The 20,844-nt window shown below is 39.6% G+C and overlaps 2 protein-coding genes across 3 annotated transcripts; one reads left to right on the top strand and one right to left on the bottom strand.

The window, feature by feature from the left end:
• Window positions 1-3,610: 3,610 nt before the first annotated feature.
• Window positions 3,611-11,441, bottom strand: LACC1 (laccase domain containing 1). 2 transcript variants are annotated; one of them, XM_056502515.1, is made up of 7 exons: window positions 11,139-11,441; window positions 8,121-8,566; window positions 7,277-7,886; window positions 6,524-6,705; window positions 5,863-6,028; window positions 5,043-5,268; window positions 3,654-4,596 (listed from the first exon to the last, which is right to left on the bottom strand). In XM_056502515.1, exons 3-7 carry the CDS (start codon window positions 7,842-7,844, stop codon window positions 4,422-4,424), a joined length of 1,317 nt encoding a protein of 438 aa, XP_056358490.1. In that variant the 5' UTR covers window positions 7,845-7,886; window positions 8,121-8,566; window positions 11,139-11,441; the 3' UTR covers window positions 3,654-4,421. The 2 variants fall into 2 exon arrangements, with proteins under 2 accessions (XP_056358483.1, XP_056358490.1); XM_056502508.1 differs by lacking the exon at window positions 8,121-8,566 and having other exon boundaries at window positions 3,611-4,596.
• Window positions 11,442-13,660: 2,219 nt separating this feature from the next.
• On the top strand, window positions 13,661-20,488 carry CCDC122 (coiled-coil domain containing 122). The gene is made up of 4 exons (XM_056502526.1): window positions 13,661-13,786; window positions 15,402-15,800; window positions 16,919-17,035; window positions 20,293-20,488. Exons 1-4 carry the CDS (start codon window positions 13,673-13,675, stop codon window positions 20,455-20,457), a joined length of 795 nt encoding a protein of 264 aa, XP_056358501.1. The 5' UTR covers window positions 13,661-13,672; the 3' UTR covers window positions 20,458-20,488.
• The last annotated feature ends 356 nt before the right edge of the window (window positions 20,489-20,844 follow it).

Genomic DNA, 20,844 nt, shown 5'->3' on the forward strand with positions numbered 1-20,844 from the left:
ATCTCAGCCCTGAGACCTTGCTGACAAAGACAGCCAGCCAAGTATTTGTAATAAGAGATGCTACTGTAAATTAAACACTTACTAATGAAAGATCAGAGGGATCACTTATAAAAGCTAGCTTCCTATTTCTCTGCATGCCTTTGGGAAATACATAATCAAGCTTTTTAGCAGCACAGCCACAGGCACTGCATATTTAAAAAAAATCTCTGTGTCTTATAAAAAGATAACGATTAGTAGCATCCTATATATAAGAATATACTCAACCAGGACAGTTTTTAAATTCACATACATATCCATCCAAGTCATTCATCTGTAAGCACTGGATAGTATCTGCTGGAAATGGAAAGTAGAACAAGGCAGCCTCACAGGCAGAGCTTGCTGTCAGTCTTTGGAGGTATGTAAATCCCTCAGCAGGTCAATACACTATTTCCTCTGCCACATATAGGATTTACTAGTGCTGTCAGTAGACTGTCCTGTTAATATAGTTGCACAAGAGGCTGGAGTTCAGGAAGGTGCTCAGAGAACAAAAGCTTCACACACAAGACATCAAGGCGAGCGCACACGCGCAGCCCCCTGGGCCTCGGGACAAATGAATGCAGCTCATCCCCCTCTTGCATCGCCCAGCAGCAAACTGAACATGCAGGGGAAATGAGGACAGCAGTGGGGAATCTAGGAACACTGGCTTCTCTGCCATGTGAGCTGGAAAGTGATAGCTCCTTTGGAAACCTGTATAATGGGAATGGTTTGGAGGATAGTGACAAAGACCCTGTGCTGAGAACAGGAAGAAAAAAAAAGCAGCACAAGCATACAAAAGAAAGCAGCACTGGTGCTGCTCTGAGCAGAATGGCATCTGTGTCTTCCAACCCCTGTGACCAGATTTACAGTCCTCACAGGGCGACTGTGAGTGGTGCTGGACAGAAATACAGCGATGCACAAGAGATAAGCATGAGGAAAACAGCACAAGCAAAGACCACCACTTTGTAAGTCCATGATACTGCTGGGGAAAGGAGATGCTTTTAGTGCTTGTAATTTGGGAGGGATTACATATTTCCTGTGAGTCAAGATGTGCCCAAATGCTTTGCTGAACATCCAGGCCCATGGTTTCTGAACTTGTAGCCAATCACTAAGGCAATGGTCAAATACAAAACTGCATTGTTCCCATTCTGTCTCCTCAGGTTGTCAGTAGAAAGAGATCAGCAGTCACTGATGGAACTGATTTCACAAATGCATTAAAAACATTTTTCATCTAATTTCCCTAATAGTTTTCACCTTTGCCATACCTGTGGCAATAAAAGGCATGGCTTGGGTAAACATTTCACTAATTATCTCAGGCTTTGATCTATGCTTCTGAAGTTGCACACTGCTTCCCCAGGCAGAGAGCTTTGCTAGAGCTGCCCTCTTCTTCTTGAATAGTGAATAAAGCCTTTCTCAGACATGTTTTAGTACTTCATTCAAGTATATAATGTAAATAAAGAGGCCCATATTGAGAATCTACAATAGTAACAAATGTTAATTGCACAGTAACAGCTAGCAAAACCAATATTCAATGAGATCATGTTGTGTGCTCTCCTAGGGGCACACCATTATCATAATTAACAATATTATTTAATAACAATAATAGGGCAAATACAGCTTATAAATTCAATGGATATTAGGTTAATAAATGGGCTCTGATAATTAGTTAGGTACGGCTGAACAATTTATGAAGCATTTTAAGAGTTTCTCTAGAGATGTTGAATCAGGGATGATGTGCTTGCCTCCTTCAGTGAGCAACAAGAATGAAAAGTAAATAAACGGAGATTTGAAACAGCCTAGTCTCCTTCTTATCATGCCTCTTCTCCAAACATTTTTTTTTAAATACCAGGATTACAATGCCTTTGTAGCAAGGGCTTTTGAAAGAAGCTATGGTTCAAAGTCTGGCCTGATTTGAGACTGAACCTTACAATATTCTCTTATCAGTCATGGAGTTTTCCACCTCAGTCATGTAATATGATTTCGTGTAAAAGAAAAAAATACAACAATTCTGGTAATGATTTGTCTTCCAAGAGGTGAAGCCTTTGGTGCTTCTGCTCATTCTGATATTCTCTCCAGCTTGCACAGCCCTACCATGACCTGTAAATGTTTTTTTTCTAAGCACAAAATCTCTACTGTAATCCTTGAGCAGGTGAGAACAAGACAGGGCTTACTATCAGTATCATGTTAATGTGACCTAATACATTGTTGAGAATTTGAACTGGGGTAAGTAGCACAGCTGGAAGGTCTTTCTACTTACTGCAAGGATAAATGAATTAGTTTAAAACCATCTTTGAGGTGAGAGGGGATAACAGCAGGCACATGGGCCCCTATGATGCTTCATCTGTCAAGTACCTTGCAGAACCAAGTAACTCAGCTGTTTTTGATGGCATACCCTTGATACACAAGGGAAGAGGGTTAGGTGAAGGGCACCCCTGACAGACGAGCTTTGGCTGACCTTCAGATGCAGGGACAGAAAGCTATGTAGTGCTACTGTCCCTATAGCTTCAAGAATAGCTACAGCTTACTCACCTCACTGCTCTGTCAATCAGTATCCATAAAGTGGTACAGAAATCAGGGCAAAGGGACAGAACTAAAAGGTGAAGGTAGGCGGCTGGGTTGGTGTTTTTAGCTAGTACAGCTAGATAAGCCTGTCAGTGTCCATATAATTATACTATCCTATATTTAGAACAAGTCAATAACACACGTAATTCATGCCATACACACCATTAGCTGGTGTGCAGCAATGTGCTTGGCAGCTCTAAACTGAGCAGTGTGAGTGTTGCCCCTGTTGGATCCTAAGCCTCTGGTTGAAGCCAGCTGAATGGAGAAAGCAATGGAGGAGTTTTTAAAAAGGTAACTGAAAATTGTCAGTGACTGCAGGGCTACAGCAGCAGCAGAATAATATTTCTAAAGAGGCGAGATGCATTTTGGCAGATGCATTTTTTTTTTTTTTGTAGATGGGTACAGTCAGAAAATACAGAGCCAGGTTCTTCTCTGTGAAATACCATTCGCAGGTAAAAGGAAGTTTTAAAAAAATGTCTGTTCTTCTAGAAAACAAGAAAAAGTCTAACTCAGCTCCTAATAAAAATGAAAACGGATTACTCCGCAAGCACAGATATTAGAATAACTTGGCAGATGAGTGGAGAGGCAAAAGTAGCAGCGTGTGCAGCGCGGTGCTTTGCAAACCGCATGGTTTGGACCCCCATCCATCCATCCATCCGTCCATCCGTCCGTCCGTCCGTCCGTCCGTCCGTCCGCCCGCCCGTGCCTCCAGGACGTGCGAGCAGCGCGAGCGAGCACTGACCTCTAGTGGGCAGAGCAGCCAGAGCGGGGACAGCTCGCAGAGCCCGAAATACCGAGTATGTCAGGCACGCCGCCGGCCCAAGGCTTGTGCTTGGCAGCTCTGCAAGCCGCAATCAGCACAGCTTTACTGCTAGCAATCCCTCACTGTCTGCGTGTCAGAAAGCATCATGTCTGTTGTAAAATCTAGAGCCGTTTTTGTAAATGGCCTAAAGAAAACAGTGCACACTTAGAATTTGCTTAGTAAGAAGTGTAAGCCCAACTACTGAACAGTAAAATCAACTCAGGATAAATTCACTGAACTTTTTAGATATTTATTGAATAACTTGGAATGTTGAGACTGTGTCAATGACATTAAAGCACCACTGTTTAAAGAAAAAAAAATCCTATGAAGACATGAACCTACACATCATAAACTAAAGGTTTTAGTCCTACTTTTCCTACAACTAAAAATTACAGAATCATGAGAGTTCATATATTTTCAATGTCTGCCCCAAAGGAGCCTGCTTGCTGCTCATTTTCAAGTTATTTTCCATAGGAAAAGTCCTGTAAATATTTTGGAGTTCTTTAAACTAATCCAAAGAAGAAAATTAATCCCATGCACAAACTTTTGTAAGGCTTCAGCTGAAACTATCAAAGTTGAGTATCTCAGACAGGTAACGTGCAATATCAGCTTCCCTGCCTGTATCATCCATGTCATACTTAGTGTCATTCAGCAGTCTCAACCAGAAGCTAATGAAGACTGGCATTTTTTGGGCTTCCACCACCTTAAGATAATGAGGTTTCTGAAAAATATTTGGTCAAGGAGGATCCATAAACTTGGAGCTTGGATCTGGGGTCTGTAGAAGGATTTTCCCACTGGTGTGGGTTGTCCTTGTTTGCTTTGCACCCCGTCTCACACAAGAAGTGTTGTCCCCACACCACAGGTACATATTCTTGCTTCAGAAGGGCAAGGAAAGGAGCAAGCAGGGGAATCTCAAGACCCATGGACTCCCTGCTGCAAGTCTGTGAAAGAAAGGAGGCAAATCTTCTGTGAGTAGAGCAGGATGCCTGACAATCCAGCAGACCTATTACCTAAATGCTGTTCCAGAGTAAGAGATACTGTCTCAGTCTTTGATTGATATGAAGCCAATCTGCGTCCCAAAGTTAGTGCCATCACGAAAGTGGGAGTAAAATTTATCTGGGTGGCATGCAGTACAGAAAGTGATGTTTTGGTTCTGGTCTGTGACAGAATCATCTTGGATGTTCTCAGGAAGAATCCCACCTCTCTCAAGAAGAATCCTGAAAAAAAAGAGAAACAGAAAATATTATTTTTTGTGCATCCTCACATTCCCTAAAGCACTATCATTAAGGCAGAACCTCAAGTAGATCTGAACAAACTGTGCCAGTATTGTGATTGGAGCTTTCATTTGCTTTTTTTTTTTTTTTTTTTTTTAATTATTAGACTAAAATAGTTACTTTCCTGCAACTCATAAAATCACAGTAAATTTGTACTTTTGTCTATAATCAATAAACTAAAAATATATAACAGAAAAACAATAAAATAATAGCTGAAATCCAGCAAAAATGAGCAAATACCATTCATTCAAAAGTATCCTTTATTGATCTGCAAAGAACTAGAGAGTACTTTGTTGAGAACCCTGACCATACTAGTGCTAAATAATACTTGGCAATGAATTATTGGTAATGAATGTAGAATTAATCTTTTTTTCCCTTAGGAGCCTTACCTTGTTGCTCTTCTGATATCAATATAAGGACTTGCAGAGCCAAATAGTCTCACACACTTTGGATCAATTCTGTGAAATTCTTTTGCTGATTCGTGAGGAAGTTTATAGCAGCAAGGTCCCACAGATGGGCCCAGCACCACAAGGATATCTTTCACATTACAGCCATATTCAGACACCATAGCATTCACTGTGGCCATAGACACTCCTAACAATGTGCCCCTCCATCCTGTGACAAATGAGAGGTTGAAAAAAAATTGGTATACTTTTTTTTTTTTATTATTTTCTAATTAATTTCTAATTTAATTTTTCTAACACTTAAAAATATATGCAATTATTATTGGGAGATACATTTACACCTATAACTAAGTAATTCTTTTTAATAATAAATTAGCTTAGAAAACCCCCTCCCCCTCAAACATACACATTATCAGAGATCAGTTTTCTAATATAATTTTGTGGAGATGGAAACTAGAGAGAAGTTTTTAGATTAGAATTCCAGAGTTCTTTTTCCCAAGTGTCCTGGTTTGAGCAATTAGAGCATAACTCACAGCTTCTCTGTGCTTGAAACATTTAAGTGAGAATATAACAGAAATACACCAGAAATATATTTTTATAATATGGTCAAATATTATTTTGTTTTAATGTTTTTTTAGGAAAAAAAAAATCAACCCAGGCTCAAGCTAGAGATAGTTTTTGGAATAGACAGAAGCCAAGTTTGGGCACTGTTGGGAATAGATATAAGAAAGCACAGATTTGGGTTCTTGTATCTCAGTTTGAGTCCCAGGAAATCTCTGCATTGCACAGGGAGTGGAATTCCTACCAGAATGAGCTGCACCACAGGCTCTTCTGACAGGGTCAGCAAACAGCACGGGTATGCAGTCAGCACCTGGAGCTGCCAGTGTGACACCCTTCTGATTAGTAACTATTCCATCATAGTTGTCAGGCTCTGTCTTTCCCATAATACACACAGCATTAGCATGATCAACCTGCCAAAACAAAACCAGAATGTGGAGAGTGATATGGTCACAAAACAACCCCGCTCTGACTAGTACAAGGTTTTTTCTTTGACATGAAACACTCTTCTGCACTAACTGATTATGCATGGAAATCAGGTGAGCCCTTGTTCAAAAGCCATGAAGAGGGATCAGTAAAAAACCACTATAGAAGCAATGGTGCATTTTTCGTTTAGGAGAAAGTGCTCTGATCAATTATCTGATTATTCTACTTGTTAAGTAGAACTACTTGGTAAGTTAAATATTAGCACAGACTTGGAAGAATCAGCGCTGCCTCTCCACATTGTTACAAATGGCTGACAGTTTGGATGGCTATTCCCCCAGATAAACTGCCAGCATAAATGTTTTAATTGTCCTGCTTATCACAGGTTCTTGCTGACAAAGATAAGAATAATGCCCATCATTAAGCCAGTGATACAAGAAGGAAAGCCTGAGCCATTTACTTGAATCCATTGCTTTATAAGATACCTTGACTCTGTGAAAAGCCTCTAGGTTAAACCCTGCAGCGTTAGCTAGCCGGCGGAGATTTTCTTTAACAACAACTTGTGGGTCCCTTCGCTTGGAGCTGCTGAAGAGATTGCAGGAGCTTAGGGTTGGTATGTAGGAGATCCCACCTGTCCTTGTGGTGAACCCATGCAAGAAAATATCACCTGGCAAGGCAAGAAAACACAACAAACAAATGCTTTCAAAACAAGATCAAACCAGCTACTATGTGTGTTTATACTGAAGAGACCTGGAGTCAGCCAATCAAGTAGAGTATTGCTTTACCTTAGATTTAGCTGTGGCATTTAAATTTAAGGATTCCTAATTTCCTTCTTGCTCATATCATGCCACAGCAGGGACACTGAAACATCAGGCATGTCTGGGGCTGCAGACCAGCAGAAACACTTATCCTGCCTTCCCAAATTATGATGGTAACTCTTGAAGTGTGTAATCCCCACAAAGACAGGACGAGATTTTATGGTCTGACCCCACTAAACCCAGGACTTTCCTCAGATCATGCTCAGACCTGGAACAGTCTTGCCAGCCTTTTGCTGTATTTCTATTGACGCTTCTTCCTCTTATATACATTACACACTATTGCAACATCATATAGAGTTACTTGATGCCTGAAGGCATTTCCAAATCTCACCTATTTTGCAATTCCCTTGAAGAAGTATGCTTGGTAAGTCTCGGTAAAAACTATTAGCCGGAAAAACTAAGAGTTGGAACTCTCTTTACCTGGGATCAGGGAAGATCTGAGGATGGTGAGCTCCCCTTTCAGGCTTGGCAGGCTTTCCAAGTACATCTGAATCTCATTTCGGATGAGTGCCACGTCCTGTGAAGGAAGCGTTTGCCCTTCATTCTGATGTTCAGATATCCGCAGGTTTTCACAGTCAGATACCACCTGCAAATCCTCAAATTCAAACTGGTAGACTGCTGTAAAGAGATGGTCTATATATACTTTCATTAAGTGTTTTCTTAAGGTAGGCAGAATAACTTTAATGACGCTCAGGTCTTTTTCATCCAGTCTCTGTTTGATGGTGTACAAAGCAGCAGCTGTAGTCTGAGCACATACCACTTCCAGTTTTCTATTCAGACTCTGAAAACTTTTCAGAGCTGAGTGCAAGAACTCTTGTTCACCTTTCCTTTCACTCCCCTGCCTCTGGCAACACATGACATAAACACACGGAGCATGCATGGAAGAGCGTTTCTCAATAGCTTCCAGAGTGTTGTGCAGTACTCCTTGGATGTTGTTCTGTGAGTCGGCTGGGAGGCTGAACAGATCTATCAGTACTGCTTCCACCATCTTCCTGGATATTTAAAGGTTTCTCCAACTGTCAGGTAGTAACTAAACACGAAAAATAAACAAAAAGTCAAGAACGGTGCTGTTAGTCTGAACACAGAATCATATTAGGGCATTTAATTCAGTGATACTGTGTAGAGAAGATACATAGCAGTTAATTACTCACTCAGGCTTTCCCAGCTTGCATCAAAAGAAATTCCAACAAAAGAAAACTAGTGGAAATGGAAATAATTATCTATCTATTTAAGCATTCAGGGATTTCCCTACTACTCCACCTACCTCAGGTCTTTCCCAGGTCAGGGATGATGAAAGGTTGCTACATAAGATTAGATTTATTGTATCAATTAACCCTCATTAGCCTAATGGATCTTCTTGACATGACTGATGGGCCGTCCTCCAGCTTCCATGACGCAAACAAATCCAGAGGACCCTTAGCTTCCTGGGACTGGAGGAGTTTCTGTACCATTTCTTTGGAGGTGTTTGACATACTTATGGCTGAGGTGGAGTTCATGTCTGCTACCCCTCCTGGCAGTAGAGTGCTGAGCTGTGAGGGCAATGACATATTTTTCCCATAGGCCTTCACAAGATCTTTTGTACTTCTCCCTTTTGTGGTTCCAAAAGTATTGACTTGGTAATTTCTGACTTTTGTGTGAGGGGGCACATGACCACAATAGTTCTTCTTTTCAGCATGCACAAGAACTCAGTAGAAGTTACTGAAACTTTACCTAGTAATGAAAGAAGTACTTAGAACTAAATTAAAGCAAGAGAATACTGTGCACAACTTCCTGCCTCAGCTTTTTCACTCTGCTAGCTGCACTCAGCTCTGAAAACAAGATGAGTTAAGCATAGACAGTATCATCCTATCATTCACATTTTGTTTTGTGGCCCATGGTGTAATTCCAGTTTTGGTGGTTAGTTTCTCCCCTTTTCTGAACTTTGTTGCTCCAAGCCTAGCTAGGCCTACCTGTGAAAACTTGTCAATTCATTTTTTCCTCTCTCTGTTGCTATGAGGGCCTATGTTACATATCCTCTCAGAATTGTCTTACTTCCTTTTCTTTCTGCCTGATAATCTTTCTCTTTCCAGTGCAGATATCCAGAAGTCTGGAACAAAAGGCTAGATCCCTCTGCTTTGGGAACCTTGAAGACACCTACTTAGATTTCAAGACTAAGCACTGTGCATGATCTAGGAGAAATATATGCACCTTTAGGAACAGTTGTAAGACCCCATAATAATTCAAAGTAATCTTTAATACCTTTTTTTAATTTTTTTTTTTTTTCACAGCAACAAATTCTGCATGAATATTAATTTACTTGTAGGAAAATTCTTATCTTTTGCAACATGGGAATCTTTTAATTCTTTGAAATCAATGCTCTGCTACCAGAGCTAACCACACCAAATAATGCCTGGCACAATTTTCCTGCCCCAAGACCTCATTCTCCTGTAACCACATGAATGTTCTGGCTTCATATTACTTCCTTATCCTGCAAAAATACTATTTCTATATGTACTTGAGGCTGATCATTATGATAGACATGATGTATTCCCTGGCATTTTATGATTGACAGTGGATTCCCAGAGTTTCTATACTGAAATGAGAGGTCAAAGACCTTTGTGGTTTTAAAGGATGGCTTATTCAAGAGAAGGTTTTACAGAAAACATTCTGTATTTTCTTCATTGTTCTTTCCCCCAGACTGGAAGAAAAATAATCCTGACTGAAAATGATGTTTTCTTTTCTGCGAATTGAACACTTACAAAGATTAATTAGTGACTATCAAAACAGGTGAGCTCAAAATATCAAGATGTGATAGCAGACAAAAGAAACCACCAAGGAATTTATGACTCCTGATTTTGCTCAGAGTATTATTTACACACAGCTGGTAATGGATTTTAGAGGAAAGAGCTTGCTAAGAAAACAGTGCTAAAACAGACTCAGGCCAAAGACCATGACTTGGGAAATCAGAGTATTTCCTCCCTACCCTGACACTCTCTGTGGGAGGCCTGTCTGTGTGTGACATGATCCCAATCAAGGTATAGCTAATAGTTCCAGGGAATACGGTACAACAGAGGGGTGTAGTGCAAAACAAGATTATTGCTCCACTTCAGATATGTCAACAGTGGAAGGTAAATAGAGTTCATTGCTGTTCTTGTACTTGCCTAGAAAAGTACCACCAAAGAAAGGGTGGAAGGAAAGTGTTTGATGAGGCAGAGGTAATTGCATACATTGTTACTTGGTTGTGTATGCACTGCAAAAACTCCACAGGGGCAATTATTGGAATTTATGCTTAGGAACAATGGGGCTGATTCACCCTCCTATCCTTCCAGCTTTGCATCACAGAGTCCTAGTGAGGACAGTGGTGACAGAATAAATTTGCTTACAATCATAGCAAAACTGGTTCCTTTCTAAGCCACCCCAAAAAAACTAAATCTCAAAATTCATGCTTGCCAAGCCCAGCAATGTTTCAGCTTATGTGAGATGTATTATTTGGTTATTCAGGTTTTAATTAACATGCTCTACAGTCCCAGTGTTCCATTGAAGCCACATCCAAAAAAAAAAGTACATTTATTAAGGAGTCGATAGTTTTGGCACACAATTCAAGACAAATACTTGCACAAACTTGAAGCCAAGGCAACCCATTAGCTATTTTCTCACTCCCTGACAAACACTTGGAGGTTATGAGATTTTCTAGCACAGATATCAAGAAAAGTAGGTCAAAGAAAACAATTGATAACGATATGAGAGGTGAGGAGGTAACAAGAGCAAAAAGTAGAAAAGCAAAGTGAATACAGAAAATTAACAATGAAGGAAATAAAACCAGGCTGCAGAGAAGAGACAGCCCAGGGTAGGAAAGAGATGCAAAAAAGCAATTTTCAAGAACCCCAGAAATCTAATTCTAAAAGTTCACCGACAATTTCCTGCATCTTTGAATCCTGCTGATCATCTTATATTAGTAGAGAAACTGAGAGAACAGACATAATTTTTTGAAAATTAAAATGGCAGGAGATATTTAACGTCTGCCAGAGACTCCCAGAGAAAGAAAACAGGTCATTGAAGCAGCCCAAATGAACCTGATAATAGCACATGTGTAAAATTTCAACATGAGCAAACACAGAAAAGAAACTCCAAAAACCAGGAGGAAGAAGAAATATATTTAAGCCTCTTAAACTGGATTAAAATAACACATTCTTCCTCTTTTAACCTATCTTTTTTTTAGGTAAGGTTGAAGAAACAGAAATCAGCGCATACAATGAAAATACTGAAGCATACACAGTTTTCATAAACACAGGAGTTTACTTACACAGGTGGACAATCCTACTAAATTCTGCAAGGTACCATCTGATAAAATACACAGACATTTCCAGCTTTATATATCTCACTTCTCTCAAGCCCGGAGCTGATTTGTACAAGCTGGAAATTCCTACGCAGCGTCAGGCTGCGGCGGGAACCTGTATTTCTTCTTTTTGACGGGACCCCGCTTTGCCGCCGGTCCCAGCGGAAGGAACAAGCTGTCCGGCAAGGCAGCGGCGCGATGAGCCAGCGCCCGGGAGCGCCCAACGCGGAAGCGGCGCTGGCCGCGCTGCGATCGCACCTTCGGCCGCGCCCGCTCGGCACAACCCGCTCCCGGGGCACCAACAGGGCAGTCCGCTAAGAGCCTAAAGGAAAACTTCTGCACAGCGAGGGAGGTTCCTTCTCTGGGCGGCAGCTGCGTGTTCCTCGGGAGTATTTGGCAGCCAGGCAAATACTTGTTCTGAACCTAGACACACTGACAGCTTTTGGGGCCTACAATTTCTCCTTGCGGCAATCGGGAATTTCACAGCTTAGTAAAAAAGTCTTAATCCTCTGACGGGACAATGCGAAAGTTAGAAGGCAAGCAAGGAAATGAGGGATTTATACCAGGCTTGTGCAAGGATCAAATGATAATTAATGCATTTCCTCAGCTGTGTTAAAATCATAGTCATGGCTGTCAAGTATATGACAACGGAAGAACCGGGCAAGAAAAAAAGGACAGTAGTTTTTGATGGACAGAGGAATTAATAAAGACTGATTTCCCATAAATTGCTGTTTCCTGTTCGTCCTTTCCCTGCAAGCACAGTAGATGTACATTTCTGCCAGGTCTGAAACACACATGGTGAGTGCTCTGCCGTACCCCCTCCTGCTAATCCTGGACAGAGAGATGAGAGCTGAATCCTGGTTCTCTCTTCCAAAGGGAACTGAGAAGGCAACCTTGTCCTTAGCCTTACCCAGACATCCCTGTTCCTGAAGTTTGCAGAAATCGGTCATCTCCGAGGCTTTCCACCCCACTGCCAAATGTGACTTCGCTAGCTCATTAAAAATTAACAGAACTGCTTGGTGGAGAGAAACCAATGCAATCATTCTGTTTCCTTCAGCAAGACTAAGGAAGTAAAACTAATTACGGGTGTTATTTTTGGTGCAGAATGCTGAGAAGGAAAAGGTTAGAAAAGGGTACAAAACAATATTGAAAAAGGACAAATTGACATCACCTGAATGAAATATTATATTCAGCTTACGCCACTTCAGAAAAGGGATGAAATAAATAGGTCATATGCAGAGATGAGCAATTAGTTTATAAAATCGTTGTTATAAATATATATTTTTTTTTAATATATGCGAGTTGCTTAATATTAGATATAATATGTATAATTAAGTTGCTTAACATAACTTATAATATTTATAATTCGAAGTTAAATAGGTTATAAAAATAAAAAAAAAGATAAATGTAAAAATCGAATTATTAAAATAGTGTTTTGAAATATTTTTTAAATGTTTAAAATATGATTTAGGGTTAAAGTTCCCCAGAATGATGAGTACAAGCGGGCCAGTGGCAAGGCCGTGCCTACAGAGCAGGGCACGGCATAGGCCAGAAGAAACTGGGACACATCTCCTTCGTAACCCAGCGGTGTTCGGGAAAAACTTGATGTTCTGTGCACAGCAAATGATGGCAGCAAGCGCAGTGTAAAACAATGAAGGGGAACTCGGGAGCGAAGGGCGCGGAGCGGGATGGCCTCAGGCACACAGGGCGAGCCGGGCGGCAGCGGTGGTGACAGAGCCGGGCATTTCCTGGGGGATCCCTCCGGGATCAGCCCCTCTCCCGGTGGGATCGGCCCCTCACTCCCGGTGGGATCAGCACCTCTCTCTTCCGGCGGGATCGGCCCCTCTCCCCCGGCTGGATCAGCCCCTCTCCTGGTGGGATCGGCCCCTCACTCCCGGTGGGATCGGCCCCTCTCCCGGTGGGATCGGCGCCTCTCTCTCCCTGTGGGATCAGTCTCTCTCCCGGTGGGATCGGCCCCTCTCTCTCCCTGTGGGATCGGCCCCTCTCTCTCCCGGTGGGATCGGCCCCTCACTCCCTGTGGGATCGGCCCCTCTCTCTCCCTGTGGGATCGGCCCCTCTCTCTCCCTGTGGGATCGGCCCCTCTCCCTGTGGATCGGCCACTGTCTCTCCCTGTGGGATCGGCCCCTCTCCCGGGCGGTGGCGGCAAGGCGGGTGTTGGTGAAAGGCGGGAGCGCGGCCTCAGGCGTTTCAGATGCTCTTTGAAAGTCCCCACTGTGCTCACAAACTGAGGATCTGTTCTGCAGAGAAGACCGCAGTATTTTATTTTGTGGGATTCTGCAAGAAAGCGTTCTAATTCTCAGTGGTTAGCTTTGAGTAGCCTGTTCTTGCTAATTAAAAATTAACCAAATAAAATTAATACATCAATCTGTGATCCCACGGGACAGCCCTCAATATTGTTTTGTCTATAAGAACTAAATGGAAAAAAGATAAAGCAATTCACCTCTGTTTTTCATCCCCCCAGTTCTTCACTTCTGCCTGAAATGGCCAAGCAAAGCTCCCCGTCACTAGCTGAAGTTGTAAAGCAAGTTGCAGAGCAGGAGCAGTCACAGGTGGCAGATGTGGAAAAAAGCAAAACGGTTCTTTTCCAATTGCAGGTAATAGGCCTTGTTTAGAGTAGTTTAATCAATTATTTTTCATTAGATGAAGAAGTATTTCCTTGAACAAGAGAAGCTGATGGTACTTTGTGGGTGAGTGCATTGAAGTGCAAGGCAGCTGTTCTGTCCCTGTGTGGCATCAAGCTCAGCCAAAATTGGGGTGTGCATTGTTGTTTCTAAGGCCACAACACTGCTGAGTCTTCATTACAGCAGGTGAAATGTTGATTTGCTGCTTGGAAAAAACAAAACAAAAATACTGAGCTGAACCCACAAAGCAAACCCACATCAACTAAATGCAAAGTTAGAGGTTTTAGATATTTTTTTAAAATCATAATTTCCTAAGAAATTGTGGATGAAGGGTGTTAAAACTTCCTTTTTTTCTTTCTTTCTTTTAGATTTTCACCACAGTATATAATTTTTTTTCCTAGCATTTTTTTTTTACACAAAATACTTTTTTCTCCCTTTTGCTTGAAGTGGGCATCCTAAATAGTCATTAAATACTGGTATTATTCAGTATTGTTTTGTAGAATACTGGATATGTGTAGTTTTTGTGCAGACTCTGTGATAATTTCTTTTCTCTTTTATATTAAGCTTTCAGTTATTATTTAACCTTCAAGATCAAATTTCTATTGAGAAACTTACTTTTAAGTCTGAGAAAAGGTGATTCCAGTTGACATTTTTGAGCCTGGAAGAATGCAAATGGAAATAGTATAGTTCCAATTATAACATCTGTGTGTAGTTCTACAACTGAAATAGTTGATATTTGAAATTTTGGACAAAGATAACATTTCTGAAAGAGCAGTGAAATCTTGTATTTTTTAGGAATGTCACTAGACTGGCCACACTTTACAAAAAGCTTTGTCCTGTATCCCATAATATAGTCTGATAATGCTGCAACAACAATTTGTGATCATACAATTTAAAAACATGTATCTGTTTTAGAAAAGACCCACAGAACTTTAAAGCCCTAGGTAATGACAGATCCTTTCCAACCTTTATGATTCTGTGATTTCTTATGATGGTTTGAAGCACTACCTCCTGGTTTTGTTCACTTCTCATCAGTGAGATAACACAGAGGCCTTTTTAGCACAAGATACATAAATATTGGGTGTAAGAAATAAAATAGCTGTGATTAATTCAGCTCTCAGCTACTAGTGTGATGAAGTCAGGATTAAAAACCTCAGTTGCACAGTTTATTTAAGCTCCATCACCTGACACACCCCTCTATGTGTTTGTGTGAGTTTCCAAGGGATTTTCGGCATCTTTGGTTATTTTTAGTTTGATTAGGGCTTCAACAGCTCTAAGCAAACGTTAGAATTCGGTTTGATCTGCCACATTCTATATATTTTGCAACCGTGAGGAACTTAAAAGTGAGGTCAAAGGTATCTTATTTAGTATTTATACTCCATCTAAGGGCAGAAGACTAAGATACATTGTGCTTCTAAGATGATGATATTAAGAAATGTAAGTCTGATTATCTTCCATTCAAACCACATTAGACAAGTGAAAAAAAAAAAAAAAGACTTATGAATAAATATAAATTACAGTGTTTAACTAGACACTTCCTATTTTCCTCCAAAAACAATTCTTAAATATACACTGAAATATTTTATAGGCAAAGTGTCAGGAACTAGAAAAAGAAATGAATGCTATTCTGTTAGAAACAAAGACAACAGAAAAGGAAATTCATCTACAAGATGATGCCATAGAAGTGACAAAATACCAGTGTGAAAATCTGGAGGCCCAAGTCAGAGCCCTGTATTCTGAAAATATAAAATTGAAGTGTGATGCAGAAACAGTACAAGAGGAGTTTGAGATGATACTTGCAAGAAATAATGAATATCGGGAAAAAATAAAGGTTCATAAACATCTCTTTTGGGAGATGGAAAGTAAATTGCCAGTTATGATTGAACTTGCTAAAAAGAAAGCATTTGTGGAAGAATTAAAAGCAAAGAAAGAGGAGTTAATATGCGATCTCCAGAATCCAGAAGGATCTATTATAAAACAAGTGCAGGTACTATATTTCCTTTTTGATTTTTTCCCTTTATGTGAAATAATTTTGACATAGTTCACATAATAGGATTATTTTGCCTAGTATGTTCATAGTTCATGAGGACTGACTACAAGGGAATATAGGTCATTCATAATGCTGCATTAATTGGAGAAATTTTGGCTTCAGTATGCAGTGAAAAATATCGGTATTGTTACCTGTTTAATATTGCAAAAAAAATGGTTTATGCTGTGTGATTGAATGAACTCAAATATTAAAATATTACAGAGCTGTAAATTAAGCTTTATCTTTGGATAAACTTACATAGATGCTTTTCAGAATTCTGTGGAAGACTACCATATTGTTACATTTTTCAGGCAAGAACACAATATTCTTTAAACTTTGCTGTCAACAAAATAAATTTGAGCTGTTTGCCAACAGGAGGTAGATTTGATGAGATGGTAATAGAAATAAGAAGACAGGAAAAATATATTTGGTATTTTAATCTAACACTGTTGGTTTTACTTGACCCAATTGCAATTTTTACTAATAACAGCTACATAGGAATTTTTCTCCATGGAATTTTGTCAATCTATGGACAAACACAAGTATGAAGTTAAAAAGGAATCACAGATTTCAACTTCGATGTAACTTGCATTATTGAAAATTTGATGGTACTCTGTTAATGTAAATTGATGAAAATTTGTACAACAGATCTTTCAGTACTGTAAATAAAGACTAATTAACATTGGATTTTCTTATGAGAAAGAAAAATATATCTCAAATATAACATTAAACATTGTTGCATTTTGCAGTTAATTACATTTTAAATAAAAACCACCAAAATGAGCTCAACTTCCTGTATTGTTGTAGTTTTCATATTTCAGATCAAGAGTATATATTCTTACAGGTGTAAAACCATGTGATAAAATATTTAACAGTTAATTTTTAATTACCCCTTCTAAATTATTATCATTTTAATTAATGAAATTATTTTAATTATTGTGAAATTGTTTATTATAGACCTGTATCTCATCTGTATTTACTGAGACTGTTAAAATGAGATAATTTTAATAAGTATATTAGATGAACTGTGCAATCTTTCAAGGAGTGGATTTCTGTACCTTGACTTATATCTGCAGGAAGAAATCACACTTTTAAAAAGCGAAACCACAACATTGAACGATTTAATCAATAAAAATAGAGATCTGCTGGAAGAAGAGACAAAAAAGCATGCTAAGCTTCAAAAAGAAATTGAGGTGAGTCATTGGAATAAAATTTAATTGCGATTCTCCTGATGGAATGTAGATAATGCAAATGAAGTTTGAAGTACTTTATACACCATTGCTGGCTATGCATTGTTCAAGGATATGCAGTAATGATGCTGTATTAAATGCTGGGTGCTGATAGTCTTTCTAAAATTCAGAGCTTTATTGTGAAGAGCATTTTTTTCTGAAGTCTTTTGAGAAGGAGTTAATCTGTGAACTTTTGGAATGATTCCTGGAAAAAGAAGAGGTCACTGAATGGTAGTAAAGCAAACACACTTTTTAAAATTTCTGTAATACTTCTGAAATACTTTACATTTCACTGCTGACTTGATTATTTATGACTTGATAAATCATCAATGGAAGATTCAAATGGAACCAGGAAAATGGATTTCCCACGAATCTCCCTAATTTGAGCTGACATTAAATTAGGAATAGCACAGCAGCTACTAATTAGCTGACAAGATAAAATTCTGATCGATAGTTAAAACCTTCTCTTTTAAATAATTGAGTTCTATTTTTCTTTTTGTTCCTTACTCAAATACCCTGTATGATTAGATAATTTTTAATTTGGAAGTTTCATACCATTTATCTTGTCAGTTCAAATAAAGGCCACAAAATTTAATGAGCAAAGTTTAATAATATAAATATTAACTGACTTCAGGTCAGTTCTATTGCCCATTGGAAAATGTAGAAGGAAGAAAGAATAATTTTTTTCATGTGAGAGAGAACAGAGAGAATTTTTAACCTGAAAAGCAAAACACAGCTGCTTTAGAATAGGTCTGCTAGTCTGCATTTGAGAAAATATTTTATTATCAAGGCAGCATCTTCCTAAGAAAATTCTCTAAACCCAAAGTTAAATTAGGGAGCCTAAAAAAAAAAATTCTGTTCTGTTATAAAAATCAATTTAATTAAATAGTGAAGGTTAACCTTACTTCTGTTCTTCGGTTGTTTGGATTATATATTCTTTTTGTCTCAGAAGGAAGCAGGTTCAAACCCAAAGCCTTTCAGGGTATTATTTTCTATTAAGAACTCTCCTGAAAACAGTCCAATTTTTAATATAAGAACTGGCAGTGGATAGACAGAGACGTTTACACACAACAGTCCTCAGCACAGCTTGGGAAAGAATACTCAAGTCAAGCACAGAAATAAAGTGACATACTAGGCACATGGATGAGGTTTTACTGAGCTGCAGTGGTGGAATTCAGATATAGACTGCTGGAACCTGATGCAATTGTTTGGAGCATCCAAAGGAGGGCAGCTAAGGTGGGGCTTGAGGGGAAGCCATAAGAGGAACATCTGAGGTCACCTGGTCTGTTCAGCCTGGAGACTGAGGGGAGCCCTCACTGCAGCTACAGCGTCATTGTGAGGGGAGAGGAGGGGCAGCACTGATCTCTGCTCTGGGGTGACAGTGACAGCACCCCAGGGAATGGCCTGAACCTGGTCAGGGGAGGTTTGGGTTGCATATCAGGAAAAGGCTCTTCAACCAGAGGGTGGCTGGGCACTGGAACAGCTCCCCAGGGAAGTGGTCACAGCACCAGCCTGGCAGAGACCAAGAAGCATTTGGACAGTGCTCTTAGGCACAGGGTGTGACACTTGGGGATGTCCTGTGCAGGGCCAGCAGTTGGACTTGGTTGTCCTGATGGGTCCCTTCCAACTCAACATATTTTGTGATTCTGTGGCAGCCTGTGGAGTTTCCCTTATTGTCTTTCCTGTGGACCAGCTCCATCACTCATTTCTTGAAAAGCAGACCCTCTTCTGACCCTTGACAGGAATGTCAGCAATAAATCAGAGTGGTTATCCATGTAGAGTCAAGGCTTCAGTCATAATGATAATTCAAGTTATCCACAAATAATAGAAAATTTGTTGTTATGCAAAAGTAATTTAAAAAAACCCAGCCCAAAAGACTGTCTATTCCCTTGCTGCCCTCTTCTCCAATGTCAATGTGTGACTTTATTACTCTTGGCAGATGCTTGCCTATCCTGTCCTTAAACGACCCAGGTGGTGGAGATACTCCGAGTACAGACAATTTTTGTCTAGTGTTTGACTTCATGTACACAAGATCCAATAAAAAGCACAGTGTTGTCCCTTCCCTGTCTCCAGTAAGCATATTACGCTCCCTCCCCCAGCAGATTGCCAGACAGTTCCAAATAATGCTAGAGACACATTTCTAAAAAAAGCAGATAATATTGATCATAGATGTTTCAGTGTCATACAATGTAGTCATAGCCATGCAGATGCCCCAAGCACTTGTTTAGATGAGTGAATCTGACAGCATCCCTCAGAAAGTTCCAAACAATTATAGTGGAGACTGAGGTAACATGAAGGAAGCCATTGCCAATAAAAGAAGGCAGTAATTTATAGACCACCAGTGAGGTAGTTTCCTAGTTATTTGTGAAATTTAGGTAGTGAGATTTGCAGGAGGTCATCGGCAGTGCTGTGGTTCTGATGCAGCTGTACATCATCACATGCATGTGAAATACACTGTAATAATGCTTCAATAAGCAGACACAAGAGTAATTATGTACTCATATGCCATTTAAACCAGGGTAAGTAAGCCCAAATTTCATTAAGGGAATGCCCATTATTTACATTTATATTGTAGTGAATGTTTCTTTCTTTTAACAATTCAGAGTGCTAATTTTCAGAGGATTATCTGCAGCAGTCGTTCCTTTCCACATAAGGCAGTAATGAGGGCAGAATTGACAGTCCTGCATTGCTGCAGTATTGCCCAAGAAAAATGTGCCATTTTAAATGCAGTGCAGCTACTACAGCCATCGAGGTTACCTCATTTGTATTCCCATTTATACCCAAACAAGCTTGTCAAAGAATGAAAATTTCTTCTTTCTCACCTCACATTCTGGAGCCTCAAATCTTCCACGTGCAAAGCCTTGCCAGAGCTGTGACATGCTGAGCCCTTGGGTGGTATTTGCAGTGTTGTATTTTAGACATCTACAGGGCAGATATCCACACTGAACTATACACTTAAAGTCTTAGTAGTACAGAGCTTTTCTTCCCTTAATGGGAAAGTGAGGCATGATTCATGTCCTAAACCAGACATCTGAAATAAGTCAGATGAATGGCTTCCTAGATGTCTCTTGTCTCTTCAGTAGCTAAAAATAAACGGGATTGACTTGCTCAAATGTCAGAATAAATACTTGGACAGAACTAGGTGAGCTGAACTCACCTCTGTAAACAGTTTTAATTAAATGAAATTTTGAAGTTTGTTGGTTTTTTTTTTTTTTTTTTAGGTACAGAATAAGAGATATGATGCTATTTTAAAACGCTTGCATTGCCAACTGAACAAAGTCCATTCCAATGAAAGACAATGGCACTGGAACATTCAGCAGTTGGAGAAGAAGGCTGCAGAGCTAAGAAAGTGTCTTGAAGTAGCAGAGTTACAAAACATCAAGTAACAAACTTAACAAAGCTAAAATGCTGATAATCTTTTCCAGGCAGGGGAGCTTTTTCTGGAAATGCTACAAATCTTAAATAGCCTGATAATTGGGTCAGGCCTCAGTGCTTTCTTTCTTTTGAAAGTTTTTCTCTCTTTCATTTTGTGGCCTAAACTAATAGCCACAATAATAAGTTAGCTGTTCAGGAATACATTAGCTGTTCAGGAATACAATTACTGACACTTCCAGGTGTTTTCAAAATATCTAAGAAGTTATTTGAAAGTCAAACAAATGAGATTTGGAAAGTTCCTTTAAATTTCACTTGGTGTCTGAAAATTGGAATATATGTTTTTTTTTTCCTTCAGAAAAATTAATATTAATATATATTTGCACTCCTGAGAGACCAAA

This window comes from Oenanthe melanoleuca, chromosome 1, assembly GCF_029582105.1.
Source record: "Oenanthe melanoleuca isolate GR-GAL-2019-014 chromosome 1, OMel1.0, whole genome shotgun sequence".
Classification (NCBI taxonomy): domain Eukaryota; kingdom Metazoa; phylum Chordata; class Aves; order Passeriformes; family Muscicapidae; genus Oenanthe; species Oenanthe melanoleuca.

Coding starts and splice junctions, on each gene's coding strand:
- LACC1 (XM_056502508.1), bottom strand. CDS start 7,844: ATGGTGGAAGCAGTACTGATAGATCTGTTCAGCCTCCCAGCCGACTCA. Junction 6,706..7,276: donor CAGATCTTCCCTGATCCCAG/GTAAAGAGAGTT, acceptor TTGCCTTGCCAG/GTGATATTTTCTTGCATGGG. Junction 4,597..5,042: donor GATATCAGAAGAGCAACAAG/GTAAGGCTCCTA, acceptor CTTTTTTTTCAG/GATTCTTCTTGAGAGAGGTG.
- CCDC122 (XM_056502526.1), top strand. CDS start 13,673: ATGGCCAAGCAAAGCTCCCCGTCACTAGCTGAAGTTGTAAAGCAAGTT. Junction 13,787..15,401: donor CGGTTCTTTTCCAATTGCAG/GTAATAGGCCTT, acceptor AATATTTTATAG/GCAAAGTGTCAGGAACTAGA. Junction 15,801..16,918: donor CTATTATAAAACAAGTGCAG/GTACTATATTTC, acceptor TTATATCTGCAG/GAAGAAATCACACTTTTAAA.